Here is a 16,236-nt window from a genome sequence, read left to right on the forward strand (position 1 = left end):
GCTTGGAGCCTGCCATTCCAGTTCAAAGCTCCATACTGCTCTGGATCCTGGCCTTCGTTCTTTATGGTAACATTGGTTACCAGGCTTCTAAAAAACCATTTTATCAAAGGCATGCCCACAAGCAGAGGCTGGATCAGAGTAGCAACTACATTCAACTAGAAGTCTCAAGCCATTTTCTCTCCAGAGCCTTTATTTGTTTAAAGTAAAACAACTGTGCATCCACACACATGACATCCACATACATTACATACTTGTTGGTCTTTTCTTACGTGTCGAACCTTCAGTCTAACACATTAGTATATTTGCCTGGAAGAGTCAACATGGTGGAATTAACCACCACGTGGACTGCCTGTGTTTTGATTCTTAACAACCCTCTTCCCAGGAACCTAGTGAGTTATGGATAGCACCTGGCAAGCTTATTATTTTCTTGGCTTTTCAAACTCCATTACTGATTATCTAAAAAACATAGTATTTTACTAGTTAGAACACTGAAATACTGGTTGGCCAACAAATTGAAAAGCCACCCAAATTGTAGAACAGAGACCCAAGCCTCTTTTGGGGGGGCTGGGAGCCCCAAGGTTCTCCAATATCCTACAGATAACTATTTTGTGGGGTGGGGAGCCCCCAAGCACTGTTCCAGCAAGAAGTCCTGGGATGAATTCTTTGGGCCAGGAAAATGTCATGGTCTTCTCCACTGGAATTAGGAGACAATTGTCCAAAAGGATTCAACTGTTATTGATATTTTATTAACCAATTAACATAGTACTAGGGAAGGCAGGAGATTGACAGTCATGGTCTTTCATTCCGGACACATTTTTAGGGTAACACTGAGAAAGTGTGGAGGTGGATATAATGGGAAAGTATTCTCCTGGTCTCTTGAAAGAGATTCGGAGCTCTTTGAAGTATTGGTTCTTGGTGCATTTTCTTCTGTCTTTGCACTGCTTGGCTGGAAACTGATTTCGGGAACAGGGGACGCCATCCCTGCAGTAACAGCTCAGTAGCTGGTGCTACCATCCTGAACTAGACACGCTGCTCTAAAGTTTCAACATGTACAAGCCTAGCAACCAATAATATGCACTTTCTACGCCAGCAAAGGAAAACCACCACATAATTTGGCACTGGCTGCAGAATTCAGTAGCCTGAGAATCCCGGCTTTGATGTTTCAAGAAGTTTCAAGCCGTTACGGCTGCAAAGACAGGCTTGGTAAAGTGTGGCTAATGCCCCGTTGGAAGCCAGAAAAAGAAGCTAAGTATGATTTGCAGTGGTCAATGAAGAGGCTTCAGAACTATAACCCTTTCCATGCTTTGAAGTGCCAGAATAAAGCGAGGACGGCATGAGCCATGTCTGTTCAATACCTGGCCAGTCAATTTTCCTTGATGCACAGAGTACCCACAACCCTGTGTCAATACTGTTCTGGCATCTGATGAGGAAACTATTGTGCTCTTGCACATTATATAGTTCAGGGGCAGCTGAAATCAAAGGGCAAAGCTTCCTCCTCAACACAGATGGAAGACAAAAACAAAAGTACCAACCACAAAAGCTATTCATACTGAAGTGCGCCAGCGGCATCTAACCGTGGTGACTTTATTAGATGGGAAGACGGAAGTGGCAATGAGCTTTTGGGAGATGACAGAAAAATTTTAAAAATGTTAACAGCTTGTGCATTTCAAAAACAGTTTAATTTCCTTCAGACTTCACAAGCATCCTCTCTCTTGTGGTAAAGCAAAATTGGCGTGGAGCAGGTCAAAACAATTCTATAATCCAAAGTTAATGGATGAAACTAAGACTTTATAATGGAAGCTAGCAGCAGCTCACTTTCCAATAGCAACATTCAACCTCTGGACACTTTGGTTGCTTATATAGGCTGAGATTGCAGTTTATGAGTAATCAGAGCCCAAATTAAAAATCTAAACACTTCAGTTTCTACAGTTCAAGGTAGACCAATCCATCCTACTATAGATATTGGCCAGCCATTATAATGTATGGGAGTCTACCTATTCTGGCCAGTAGGAGGCAGACCTGCCAGAATCCTCACAGAAAAAGACTAAGGAGCATTCCTTATCACCAGCTAATTCTCTGTGTACAGGAAGGTAAAACTGCAACAGATGTTATAGCCTGCATGAACAGTTGTATCAAAAGGATCCCACAGATCAAAGTGGTAGTGAGCTAAGTTCCCGACTCTAGCAGACTTGAGGAATGAGATAATAAACATTAATTAAAATGCTAGAATGCTCAGTTTATGTTTCATCCACTGTAGTGCAGCCATGCAGATGTATTCAGAAGTTGAGTGACAGCTATCCCCAACCTTGGGTTCTGCAGATATTGTTGGACTTCATCTCCCATCATATGAAGCCAGCATGGACAATAGTCAGAAATGGTGGAACATGTGGTCCAGACCCCAGAACACAGTAGCTTCTTTGGAGGGGAGACCAAACTACTTGAAGACTGCTCCTGAAGACAGTTCGGAAACTTCAATTGGTCAAGAATTCAGCAGCCAGACTACTGGTCTCATGCTGGTGAAATTCTCTTTCATCTGACACACACTTGAGCAAGGTCCTTGTTAGCATACCTGTAAGTTATCCATTATATCTGGCTACACTCACTTTTTATTAATTTCAATTTTGTACTGATTTTAATTATGTCAGTTTGGTTTGGATTGCACAGTATTGCACAGATATTTTTTGGATACTCCTGCTCTGGGAACTTTTGGAAATTGAAGAGCCGGTTATAAAGTCTCCACATAAAGTATTGTTGATCAGATTTTAGTTATATCCTTTCCTGCCTTCTTCTCCATGTTTTATCTTAACGGAATCATTTTTAAAAGAAAAGTTAATGAACAATCCCATGTGGGAAAGAACCAATCAGAACAAATAAATCCTGATGACTGTTACAGTGTGGTGATTTATACCATGTGGAACAGAACTAAAGGATGTATTTTTACTGAAATTAGTGTTCACAGACATGTGTGTGCCTGGTTTGCTGTGCTACTAAAAAAAGAACACACACTGCTGGTGACATGACTGGCTTCTGACAATATTTAATATATTATACTTAGTATTACATATAGAAACAGAAAACAGTATTCCATACCTAAAATTACTGGTTTCCCCCCTTAAATATAACTTACTTTAGTTTACCGTGGTACCTCGGGTTAAGTACTTAATTCGTTCCAGAGGTCCATTCTTAAGCTGAAACTGTTCTTAACCTGAAGCACCACTTTAGCTAATTGGGCCTCCTGCTGCCGCCGCGCCACCGAAACACGATTTCTGTTCTCATCCTGAAGCAAAGTTCTTAACCCGAGGTACTATTTCTGGGCTAGCGGAGTCTGTAACCTGAAGCGTATGTAACCCAAGGTACCACTGTATTAGAATTCTTGATTTACCTTATATTCTCAATAACTCTTTCCTAAGGCCACAAAAGACCATCACAAGTTACTCAATATAAAAACAGATAAAAGCTAAACAGGATAACCGGAAAGCCATCAAAGTTAACTATGCAGGTTATATATAGCCCCAGGTCAGTTTTGCTCCTTAAACATAAGGATTCTTTTTATCCTTCTTGTTCAGTGTTAGAAATTCAGATATATAAACTAGGTGCCAAATAGCTTCTTAAACCAGGGTTACAGTCATCAAAACAGAATGTCTAGTTGCCATTTTGGGGCCAGACAGCTCTAGAGTCATATTTTTCACTACGACTTTTTGGTTCCTCAAATTCATTCTGATCGTGCAGATAAAATATCACAGACAGAATTCTACAAGGTGTGCTGCTAGTGCATGAAAACAGTCAAGCTCCAAGGATCCACAGGCATGCATCTCCAGATGGTGGAGACGTCAGGTGCCATGAGGACATCTTCACTTGATGACAAGTGGTTGATAAAGGTAAAGGGACCCCTGACCATTAGGTCCAGTCATGACCGACTCTGGGGTTGCGGCACTCGTCTCGCTTTATTGGCTGAGGGAGCTGGCGTACAGCTTCCGGGTCATGTGGCCAGCATGACTAAGCCGCTTCTGGCGAACCAGAGCAGCGCACGAAAATGCCGTTTACCTTCCCGCCGGAGCGGTACCTATTTATCTACTTGCACTTTGACGTTCTTTCGAACTGCTAGGTTGGCAGGAGCAGGGACCGAGCAACGGGAGCTCACCCCGTCGCAGGGATTCGAACCGCTGACCTTCTGATCAGCAAGTCCTAGGCTCTGTGGTTTAACCCACAGCGCTACCCACATCCCTTAAGTGGTTGATAGCCAGGTGCAAAATGTGCCTGGTGAATTTCTAACACTGTTCTGGTTATAAAGCGAGGGTAACTTATAGCCATCCAGCTTTTGTTGGGACTTCAACTTCCATTACCCCTACCCACTGGGAATGCTGGCTATGGCCAATGGGAATCTGGAGTCCAACACAATCATCTACTATGGTAAAGAAAAGAATTGCCTAGTGGCAGATATCTCAAACCATCAACTTACACCCTGATGTACAACAAAAGGTACACTTGGGTCACCTAATGCTCTCTCAGGGACTCAAGGGCAAAGAGCTAACTCAATGAACAAAATGGTCTTTCCAATCCAAGCCTGCTAGGTGCTAAGAGAGACTTAAGAGTGCCTTTTCATAGAGCAAACTAAGCAGTGGAGAACAGCTAAAAATGCAAAAGGGTACAGTTATTCAGGCTGGAGCACTCCTTCTCCACAAGACATTGTTTCTGTCTGATGTTCTATGAAAAAGTACACGGCAGCGACACTTTCAAGAAAATATAACCCAGCAGTAAGAAAAGTTGAGGCTATCTAAACACAACACCTGCAGGGTCGATTCCAGGCTCTATTTCAACAACATCTTATTCACAGCATGACAATACATCTCGCCTCGTTTGAAGCATACGCCTTCATTGCTAACCACAAACTAACTTGACAAGAACAGGCTATGCAAACTAAACATTCTACCACCATTTTTTGAAAGTTCATATCATAATTATCACTTTTTCCACTCAAAGGAAGCCAGAGACCACAACTATTTTCCATCTTGTCTGCATGCGGACAGGTGCAAAATCCAGAATGGATGGTAGCAAGCGAGAGCAACTTGAGCGTTATTTAAGTTTATACGAGACTCTCTTTTTCAGAACATTTTATTTTAATGTGGCATTAGCCAATTATGGGATTAATTCAGAACAGCTGACAGGATAATCGGCCAAGGCCATGTGTGTGCCATAATCAAGATTATGCAAACATCTTCTCCCCCCTCTTGATTTGTAAGATTTTAAGATTGCCCCAGAACACAAATCTTTCAATGCCACTTGGTGCTTGCTCACAGTGCTAGTATTACAACACCATCCTTACAATTGAAAACTAACCAAACATGTCACAGGAAATGGAAACTGCTCTTCATAGAGAAAGCAAAATTTGTATCACATACCAAGGTTTCATGCAGCCCAAACGACAGGCATTTCATTGCTCAGTGAAGATAAACCAAACAAAACCTTTGCAGAAAGTATATTGAAAGGCCAATGGGCAGGTGTTAGAAGATCCAAAATTCTAGTATCTTCCCTCCCCCAAATGGGCAATGGAAATGTTCTAAAGCACATGACTGAAGATTCTAGATACTGCAATGTGAAATCAAGACATTTAATATTTAATCAAAGCTGGCACATGTCAGATGGCAAAATATCGCCGGAGATCAATGGTGTTCCAGCACTTCCAAGTGCCTTTTGCTATGGATGGTCTAAAATTTGCATACAAGAGACTGTGGAAAACAGTGCAGAAGGAGAACAAATATTACAGCTGGCTTTAAAAAGGCGTAAGGTTTCAGGACTACTAAACTGGCATGGTCCATATCTGCAAGGCCAAGCCAGCCAGGAAATAGGCATAGGCCAGCCTTGTAAATAAGCCCACAGAAGTATTAGCCCAGGCATAGGCAAATCAGCCCTCCAGATGTTTTGGGACTACAACTCCCATCATCCCTAGCTAACAGGACCAGTGCTCAGGGATGATGGGAGTTGTAGTCCGAAAACATCTGGAGGGCCGAGTCTGCCTATGCCTGTACAGTAGTACCTCTGGTTAAGTACTTAATTCGTTCCGGAGGTCCATTCTTAACCTGAAACTGTTCTTAACCTGAAGCACCACTTTAGCTAATGTGGCCTCCCGCTGCCGCCACGCAATTTCTGTTCTCATCCTGAAGCAAAGTTCTTAACCCAAGGTACTATTTCTGGGTTAGTGGAGTCTGTAACCTGAAGCATATGTAACTTGAAGTGTATGTAACCCGAGGTACCACTGTATTAGCCTGCAAAAAGCCCCTCCCACCTTCTTACCAAAGATGGGAAAGTGCCAACTAGATCTAGAGCTAGATCCTGGCTATGGAAAGAGCATGGAAGAAACTATGGAATCAGGAGTGAGGAAAAGTGACAAAGGAGGCTAACAGCAGGTACCCTTATGTATAGCAGAGAGAAAAAGGTCCAAAAATTCATTTCTTCAGGTAAGCCCATTATCACTCCTACAGACCTGTGCTTGACTAAATGTTTTAGAAAGATACGCTAGAAATAGATCTCTCAGGATGCCTCTAGAGGACACACACCTTTGTATAAGGAAACTTTTTTTTATATTCGCTCTTTCTCTTTACAACATCTCTGTAGGTAAATAATAGACAACATCTCTGTAGGTAAAAAATAGCCCCTACAATTTTGAGAAAGGCATGCAGAGGTTTCGGGTGAACAAAGCAAAGCCTCAAGGTCACATAGTTTCTGCAGACGCAACTAAACTATGCCAGCCCGTTGCCAACTATAAGGCTACCTTTAAAAAGAAAAAAAAATTACCTCTCCGGTGAGCCTAATACTGATGAGTCTAACCGCTTACCAATTTATACAGCTTTGACCTTCTGCTTGTTTTTAGATTCAGAACCTGCTTGCTTGCTGCATCAACCTGCCACTCTCAGACAGCAGCCCATGCAGCACTTATCCTTTTCACTTATTCCATGCCACAGAGCAGTGGTGTCCAAACTTTTTTCAAAGAGGGCCAGATTTGATGAAGTGAAGGGCCGTGAGGGCTGACCAAAGGGCCGACCCAAGTTGTTGACCTTTTTTGAGGATTGAAGTTGCTGAGATTTTTTTTTTAGGATTTTACCCCAGGAAATAAACTGCCACTGGGGCCAGATTAAACCGACCAGTGGGCTGGACTAGACCCCCAAAATACACTTTGGACGTGCCTGCCATAGAGAGTTTTGCGACCCATTACAGATTCAGAGGCAGATCCTCAAGCTTTTGGTGCAACAGTAAAGTAAAGGTAAAGGTACCCCTGCCCGTACGGGCCAGTCTTGACAGACTCTAGGGTTGTGCGCCCATCTCACTCAAGAGGCCAGGGGCCAGCGCTGTCCGAAGACACTTCCGGGTCACGTGGCCAGCGTGACGAAGCTGCATCTGGTGAGCCAGCGCAGCACACGGAAACGCCGTTTACCTTCCCGCCAGTAAGCGGTCCCTATTTATCTACTTGCACCCCCGCTTTCGAACTGCTAGGTTGGCAGGAGCTGGGACCGAACGACGGGAGCTCACCCCGCCACGGGGATTCGAATCGCCGACCTTTTGATCGGCAAGTGCTAGGCACTGAGGCTTTTACCCACAGCGCCACCCGCGTCCTTACATTACATTACCTTACATCATTACATTACATTACATCATTACATTACTGATCATTACAGGTTCAGAGGCAGATCCTCAAGCTTTTGGTGCAACAGTAACACCTCCCCAAATCCCACTCTTCTCCCCATACCATAAAAAGCTCTCTGTCCTACAGCATCCCTCTAGGTTACGGGGTCCTTCCTCATGAGTCAAGGCCGTGAGATACACAGCCAGTTTCTCATGCCTGCTTTGTATTACAGTTTCCAACTAGCTGGGATGTGTGGGCAAAACTCACAGGAATCGTTACTCATATGTCATTTAGGAGTGCCTCTGGCCAGTGTCTGGGATGAGAGGATTGCCTGGGCACCTTAAGTACACTGCTCTGAGCTCCCTGAGAAGGATAGAAACAGACAGTATGCTCAGATACCAGAACTGCAGGAAAGTTAATTTAATGCACTCATTGCACAATGGTCATAAAAGTCTTCAGGTTTACAAAAGGAAGCCAAGCATCACTTCAGCAGTCCATTCCTTGCTCCCTTTTTATCTAGGGTTTTATAATATTCAAAGACATCCATTTCAAGATTATACTAGGCACAAAACAGTGATGTATCTAATCAATATGTTGGGGAATAGGAAAACCCATATCAGCATAAATAAGTCTAAAACTAATTACAATCAAAGACCTGATGGCTGTCAAAGGAAGTCACAACAACTTCAGTGGGCTTATCTGTCTAGGATCAATGAAGTGTTACATCTAGCCCAATAATACTGAGTCTCATAATGAACAAGTGTATGAAGCTGTTTCTTTAACTACCCATCCAGTTTTGAAACAAAACTTTTAGAAAGAAAAGCTACTAGGCTAGTTTTACTACAACGCACCTGGTACATGAAAACCAAAATAACTAGGTTAGTTGAAAAAGTATGGACCTTGTTTTACCTCTGAGACACTTTCTAACAGTAGCTAAGAAACACAGCATTGAAAAATGCAGCACAAGCCTTGCATGTAAGTTTGAGAAGTTTAAAATACAAGTTTGCAGTTCAGATAAAATCCCATTTAAAGACAAACAAGGCACATTCTATGTTTAGATGGAACAATACTGGCATCCAGTGGCCACTGCAATTATTCAGACATAGCTGACTGTTTTTTTAAATATGCACCGTACTGACTCCATTAACAAGAAATGATATTAGATCATAGCACACACCCATTTTGTACATTCCTTCTTTTAAATGTGATGCAGCTTACCTGGTAAAGCAGTGATGAAATCCCTTTGCAACATAGGCTTTAGGTAAGAATTAATATGTCCATGCTGATAATGACACATTCGTGAAATAAGGTGTTCCACAAATTCAACCTGATCCGATTCAGACCACTGGTCAAAATATTTAATACACAAGTCTTTTTCCTTTTCGTAGTTTCCTTCAGATGGTCGTTTCCTTGAGACTATCACAGATGAAGTTCCATTGCTTATCTGTTTTTTAAGAACACAAAATTAAACTATATCAGCATTTCAAATTCCACATTTGGGGGAAAAGGTTAGAGTTAACTAAAATTAACAACAACAACAATCAATCAATCAATCAATCAATCAAAAACAAAATAGCTACTGGAGCACCTTTTTTGCACTCTGGACCAGAATTTTCCCATCAAACATTAGTCTGCACACATTTGGTACATTCTTTTGACATTTCATTTCTATGTGGGTACTATTATGGATTTCAGCATCTGAATTGTTGTCCGTTGATCTCCCCCCTGCCCCATAAAGGAATAGGTTGTGCACATTCCAGCAGTTGTTTATGATCAGTTTCTTGAACAAACAATACTTTTGATTGACGTACGTATACACAGTAATAAAGACAAACTAGCTAGTTAAGTGGCTAGATACAGATAAGCTTGCTGCCTTTAAGATGTACAGCATGAACAAGGCACCAGAGTTTTCACAACAGCTTGATCCAATTTCATAAACTGAAACTGTTGCAAGAGCTGCAGTCTGACATAACGAGTGTGGTTTCACGTAAAGCCAACCTGAACAAATTGGGTCAGCTACCAAATCAAATATCTGAGTGCATCTGGAAACTGCATCAAGCCAGGCACCTATCCTAACTAGACTGTGGAAAAAATATTGTAATCTCTACAGGTTGTCCACAAAATAAAATAAGATTCAGCAAAGACAGGAGAGCTGTTAGGGTAATTTCCACAGTTATTAATCTTAGGCTACTAAAAACAAGCATGTCAGCTAATTTCCTAATCTCTGATGAGAATCTCAATCATTGCACTCACAGCACCACCTAGTGACTGCAAAAAGCAAAACAGACGACAATAATTTGTGAACAAGGAATCCGAAATTTACGATCCACAGAGAAAAAGATTAATTCACAGTACCATGCAGAAAGGCACTAGACAAAGCCCATTGACTGTTGAACTTTGGCGATAGCCCACAGGGGCTTCAGACATCAAGCAAGAACACTGACAGTCCACCTTAGAACTCAGAAAAAGCCTCCTGAAACTTATAAATATGAACCTTACAACTGTTCCTTGACCCCTTATTCAAGGGTTGTTAAAAAAGTAGAACAAATATTAGGAGAAATACGTAACATCCTTGTAATTTATATTTGCCTAGAATGAGGGCATGCGTGGATAACCAAGTGGCAAACTGAGCCTGCCACTTTTCCATAGCCACACAACAATATACCGTATTTTTCGCTCTATAAGACGCACCAGACCATAAGACACACCTAGTTTTTGAAGGAAAACAAGGGGGGGGAAATTCTGAATCCCAGAAGCCAGAACAGCAAGAGGGATCGCTGCGCAGCAAAAGCAGTGATCCCTCTTGCTGTTCTGGCTTCTGGGATAGCTGCGCAGCCTGCATTTGCTCCATAAGACGCACACACATTTTCCCTTACTTTTTAGGAGGGCAAAAGTGAGTCTTATAGAGCAAAAAATACGATACCACATTTCTTGGCCAAGAAAATACAATCCATCAGCTTGCAGCTCTGAGTTGTATCCAACACTACTATTACAGTTCTGCACAACAGAACTTCTTTCTCCTCTGGCACCCCCTGAGCACACTCCAAAATCTGCAGGCAGGGAGAGGAAGGGAAAGCTCTGCTGCACAAGGGGAACAGTGCTTGTGCGGTGTTGCATACAACCCAAGGCCTTTGAGCCTTAATCAGTTAGGGCGATGTGTTAAAAGTGTAGTTGCTATAGCTCTGCAGGTTCTGCGCTGTTCCGCTTTCCATCTTATAGCCAGAACAGCTAGTGTCACACAACCAGTACACCCCTTCATGCTCACCCAATGATAAATGCCAAGTGACAGTGGCATGTTGAATGAACCCCATTTCCAAAACGGCTGCATTTGTAGCAGAGTAAAGTGCCATTTGAGATTAGGGAGCCCGAAGCAAAGAAAATAAGGATTTTGGCCAACAGAGCAGTGATGCTGTGATTATTAAAAGCTCTAGGAGCAAACCCTTCCAAAGTGAAGATGATCCATCTGCGTTTATGTAACTGCCACCCTGTTGTAGACCACCAAGAAACCCAAAAGTTGAATTACCGTATTTTTCTGTATATAAGACTAGCCCCCCCCCAAATAATGTCCAAATTTGGGGGGCGTTTTATACATGGGGGCCATCTCCCCCCCCCCAATTTTCTTAAATCGGAGTCCCCAAAAATAGGGGCTTCTTATAGACATAAAAATACGGCATATCCAAGCCATAACTAATAATAACAATTATTATTATTATTATTATTATTATTATTATTATTATTATTATTATCATCATCATCATTATTGTATACCGCCTTATACCTGTAGATCTGATGAGGCCTGAATTTTGTCTGGTAGCTCTTGCATATGCCAAACTTAAGAACATACCAATAGCATCTGAAGACACTATGGCTGGGGAAATGCCAAAGGTAATAATCCCAAAACAATAATAAAAGAAAAAGAAGAGAAAGGTGACATCAATTTGCTGCATTTTAAAGAAAAGCAGAAAGCCTACCTGCCACAGTGTGTTTTTCTTTGGAGACTCATCTTCATTCTGATCCTCCATTACTGATGTGTTCTAGGAAAAGAATACACATATAAACTAAATAGGCATATAAACTGAATTTTCTTTTGCATTATTATGAAAATTTTACACCAATTTCAGAAAGCAAATTCATAGTTACAAAATACATGCAACAGTTGTGTTTCTAGGTACTGATACCCAGCTATATAGATGCGCCAGGTACTGATATATAAAGTAAGTCTGCAACTTACACACATTTAATTTGTGTGCATTTAGCAATCTGCATGTGGCGAAAAATTAAAAAGGGGCCAGAAAGGAGGTGGGGTTCCGGGGGAAATGACTTTGGCAAACCCACCCACCACAGATCCCAATGTGTTTTGACAATATGCAGTTTTGGCTTTAAGCGCAACCCCCAAAATGGAACCCCCACATAAGTTGTGGGCTTAGTGTTTTAGTAAAGAGTAAGAAAGTAAGAGAAATGGAATTTCTTTGATCACTACTCATTTGGTTTTTTAGTGGAAACAGTCCATTTTAGACATCAGTTTCTCATCCGAGAATAATGAAAAAAATGTTAAGCGACACACTTCCTTGTACGAAAACAAAGGTCTTTTAAAAAAACTTTGAACCTATAATAAAAAGTTATTGAACTCTGAGCCTTTGTCTATATAGTACTACTTCCTTCCTACATATCAGATTCTTCAACCTATGCATATTTCAAGAAGATAAATGCAACTGTGAGTTGCATCCAACACTATACACCCAGAGATGCACTCCATTATCTTTCAATAATAATAATAATAATAATAATAATAATTTTTATTTATACCCCGCCCTCCCCAGCCAAGGCCGGGCTCAGGGCAGCTTACAAGCAATAATAAAAACAAGTTGAATGATTACAACTTAAAAACAAAATTAAAATACATTAAAATATTGAAACATTAAAATATTAAAATGTAGCCTCATCGCAGGAGGAGAAGGAAAAGAAAAAAGAGAGGGAGGGAGGGAGGGAATCAAATTGGCTCCACACCAAAGGCGAGGCAGAACAACTCTGTCTTACAGGCCCTGTGGAAAGAAAGCAGATCCCACAGGGCCCTGGTCTCATGAGACAGAGCGTTCCACCGGGCCGGAGCCAGAGTTGAAAAGGCCCTGGCTCTGGTTGAGGCTAATGTAACTTCCTTAAGGCCTGGGACCTCTAGGGTGTTGCTATTTATGGACCTTGAGGCTCTCTGTGGGGCATACCGGGTGAGGCGGTCCCCTGGGTATGAGGGTCCTAGGCCATGAAGGGCTTTAAAGGTCAAAAGCAGCACCTTAAATCTGACCTTGTACCCCACTGGGAGCCAGTGCAGCTGGAAAAGCACTGGGTGAATATGCTCCCATGGCAGGGACCCCGTGAGGAGCCTCGCTGCAGCATTCTGCACCCGCTGGAATTTCTGGGACAGCTTCAAGGGCAGCCCCGCGTAGAGCGAAGTACAGTAGTCAAGCCTGGAGGTGACCGTCGCATGGATCACTGTGGCCTGGTCGGGGCAGGAAAGGTAAGGGACCAGCTGCTTGGTCAATTCAATTCAAGACAGATGGATGACAACAACAACAACTGCAGTTCCAACTCATGAAGCAGGATTCCTCTTTCTACTCCTCACTGGTGAAGCCATCTGCACCACCACCCACATCTTCTCTCAAGGGTCCTCCAACCCTGATTCTGGGGCATGTAGCAGTGGGGGCTGTAGGGGAGAGGAGGAGAAATAGAAATCCTGCTGCGTGGGCAGGAATCTGTTGTGCCTTACACAACAACACTGTCCCAAAGCCAGATTCTTCTCTCCCAGATCTCCTTCCCAGGCACTACTTTGCCAAAGATCTCAACCATTGGCTATGAGACCTCATAATGCATTATTGCAGAGCAGCAGACCAATGATGGAGAGGCAATAGCAGGGTGCTAAGGGTCAAACTGTGGGACGCGGGTGGCGCTGCGGGTTAAACCACAGAGCCTAGGACTCGCCGATCAGAAGGTTGGCAGTTCAAATCCCCACGACAGGGTGAGTTCCCATTGCGCGGTCCCAGCTCCTGTCCACCTAGCAGTTCAAAAGCACGTCAAAGTGCAAGTAGATAAATAGGTACCGCTCCGGTGGGAAGGTAAACGGCATTTCCATGCGCTGCTCTGGTTCGCCAGAAGCGGCTTAGTCATGCTGGCCACATGACCCGGAAGCTGTACGCCGGCTCCCTCGGCCAATAAAGCGAGATGAACGCCGCAACCCCAGAGTCGGTCACGACTGGACCTAATGGTCTGGGGTCCCTTTACCTTTACCTTTAAGGGTCAAACTACATGTGAAGTTAGTCATGTGCTTAAAACAAGCATGCTAATAATAATATACCCCGCCCTCCCCGGTCAGAGCTGGGCTCTGGGTGGCTAACACCAATAAAATCACAGTAAAAACATAATAGGGGGAAAGGGACCAAAAAAACCCCCCAATTTAAAATACAGGTTAAAATGCAATTTAAAATGAAGCCTCATTTTAAAATAGCCGATAAATCAAGACCATAAGGGGAGGGAAACATAAGGGTGAGACTGAGTCCAAACCAAAGGCCAGGCGGAACAGCTCTGTCTTGCAGGCCCTGTGAAAGATGTCAAGTCCCACTGGGCCCTAGTCTCTTGTGACAGAGCATTCCACCAAGTTGGGGCCAGTACTGAAAAGGCCCTAGCCCTAGTTGAGACCAATCTAACCACCTTGTGACCTGGGACCTCCAAAATGTTGTCATTTGTGGACCTCAAGGTCCTCCGTGGGGCATACCAGGAGAGACAGTCCTGTAGGTATTTTTTATTGTAGGTATTATTTATTGTCCACATTTGTACAGTGGCCCAACAGCACATGTTCTCTGAATGACTCACAAAATAAACAAACAAACCTCAACATTGAAAATACAAAACAACAAAAGCTGCATCAAAATTGGTACTTTCTGACAGATATACAGTACAATGAAACATGAGTCATAAACTGGGACACTCAGATTTGAAAAAAAACACTCAAGTTGAATATAAAGGTTCTCAGCTTGCACAGAAAAGATGCTTTAAAGTTTCTGGAGAAAAAGCAGCCGCAGGGCTGCAACCCAGAACATGCTCCTGACTGGGGTCCCCTGTTGGTTTTCTAATGAAAACCACTCCTTCCTGGCTGTTTTTTGCTCCCCAAGAGTACTGTTTAATGCAAACAACACCATTCGGGGCAAAAAGAAGTCAGGTTAGGAAGGACGGAGGCTTCAGCAGAAAACTGGTAAGGGGCCTAATTTGAACCCTATACAGTGGTACCTTGGGTTACAGACAGAAGAAGAAGAGGAGGAGTCTCAAAGCGGCTAACATTATCCTTTCCCTTCCCCACAACAAACACTCTGTGAGGTGAGTGGGGCTGAGAGACTTCAGAGAAGTGTGACTGGCCCAAGGTCACCCAGCAGCTGCATGTGGAGGAGCGGAGACGCAATCCCGGTTCCCCAGATTACGAGTCTACCACTCTTAACCACTACACCACACTGGCTCTCTTACAGATGCTTCAGGTTATAGACTCTACTAACCCAGAAATAGTACCTTGGGTTAAGAACTTTGCTTTAGGATGAGAACAGAAATCGCGCAGCGGCAGTGGGAGGCCCTATTAGCTAAAGTGGTGCTTCAGGTTAAGAACAGTTTCAGGTTAAGAATGGACCTCCAGAACGAATTAAGTACTTAACCCAAGGTACCACTGTAACTGCGTTTTCTTCAAAATAACAACAGCTAGCTTAAGCATGCTTGATGAAACAAGACTGGCATCTTATGTAATTTGGCCATAAAAGGGTTCCTTAAAGCCAAATCAGAATCACAGTCCCAAATGGAGATAAGTTTCTGTGAAAGTGTTATGGTTGATTCCCCAACGCATTTCTTCCTCTCGTCAACAGTTGTGGGCTCTGTTCTTGCAACACCAGAAATCTGCGGGAAATATTGGCCTATTTAGGAAAACCAGCTTTGTAGGCACCCACTCAAAATTTACCTGTCTGCCCAAATATAGCTTACGTGTATAGCTATGTCAAAAAAGAAATAAATAAAGCAACTTTTATTCTTTATTTACCCATCCATCTATTACTGCAATCTAAAAGGACACTGTTCCTTCCTTTGGGAGGAAGGGTGGAATAGAAATTTAATAAAATAAATAAATAAAAAGAGTGCATTATTTATTAGCTAGACTTTCCAGAAGGGTATACCTGAGCTAAATCAATTCAGAGCAAAATGAAAGTACTCCACAGTTCTTTGGAAGAACTTTTCATCATATCAGGACTTTTACTTTGATCCCTTCCGTTTCCATATGTTGAGATCAAGGTGTGCTTAAAGAAGTGGTTCTCAAAAAAAAAAAAAAAAAAAATTCTATGGGTCACATTTTCAGAATAATAATTTGCTTGCACCACACCTCATTTTTTTATTGATAAGAAATACATTGGAAAACAAAAAGAAAACTCCTAGCAGTGCTTGATTTATAACAAAGAACACAACTACTTTATAATATGATCATGGAACATCCAGAAAGTATAAGCCAATGCAGCTATATAAGAACATAAATCGTTCCGAAAATATAATTACACTGGTACCTCAGGTTACATACGCTTCAGGTTACATACACTTCAGGTTAC

The 16,236-nt window shown here is 42.5% G+C and overlaps 1 protein-coding gene across 5 annotated transcripts in view; it reads right to left on the reverse strand.

Moving 5' to 3' along the window:
• FBXW11 (F-box and WD repeat domain containing 11) overlaps positions 1–16,236 on the reverse strand; it is a 98,090-nt gene that overhangs the window by 24,056 nt on the left and 57,798 nt on the right. For all 5 annotated transcript variants that reach the window (XM_083431982.1, XM_083431981.1, XM_083431978.1 and 2 more), the window contains 2 exons: positions 11,590–11,652; positions 8,837–9,062 (listed from right to left, as the gene is read on the reverse strand). In XM_083431982.1, the coding sequence (XP_083288108.1) occupies positions 8,837–9,062; positions 11,590–11,640 (277 nt within the window). In that variant the 5' untranslated portion in view covers positions 11,641–11,652. The remainder of the gene's footprint in view (positions 1–8,836; positions 9,063–11,589; positions 11,653–16,236) is intronic.

The sequence above is a fragment of the Podarcis tiliguerta genome, assembly GCF_965153285.1.
Source record: "Podarcis tiliguerta genome assembly, chromosome: 3".
Classification (NCBI taxonomy): domain Eukaryota; kingdom Metazoa; phylum Chordata; class Lepidosauria; order Squamata; family Lacertidae; genus Podarcis; species Podarcis tiliguerta.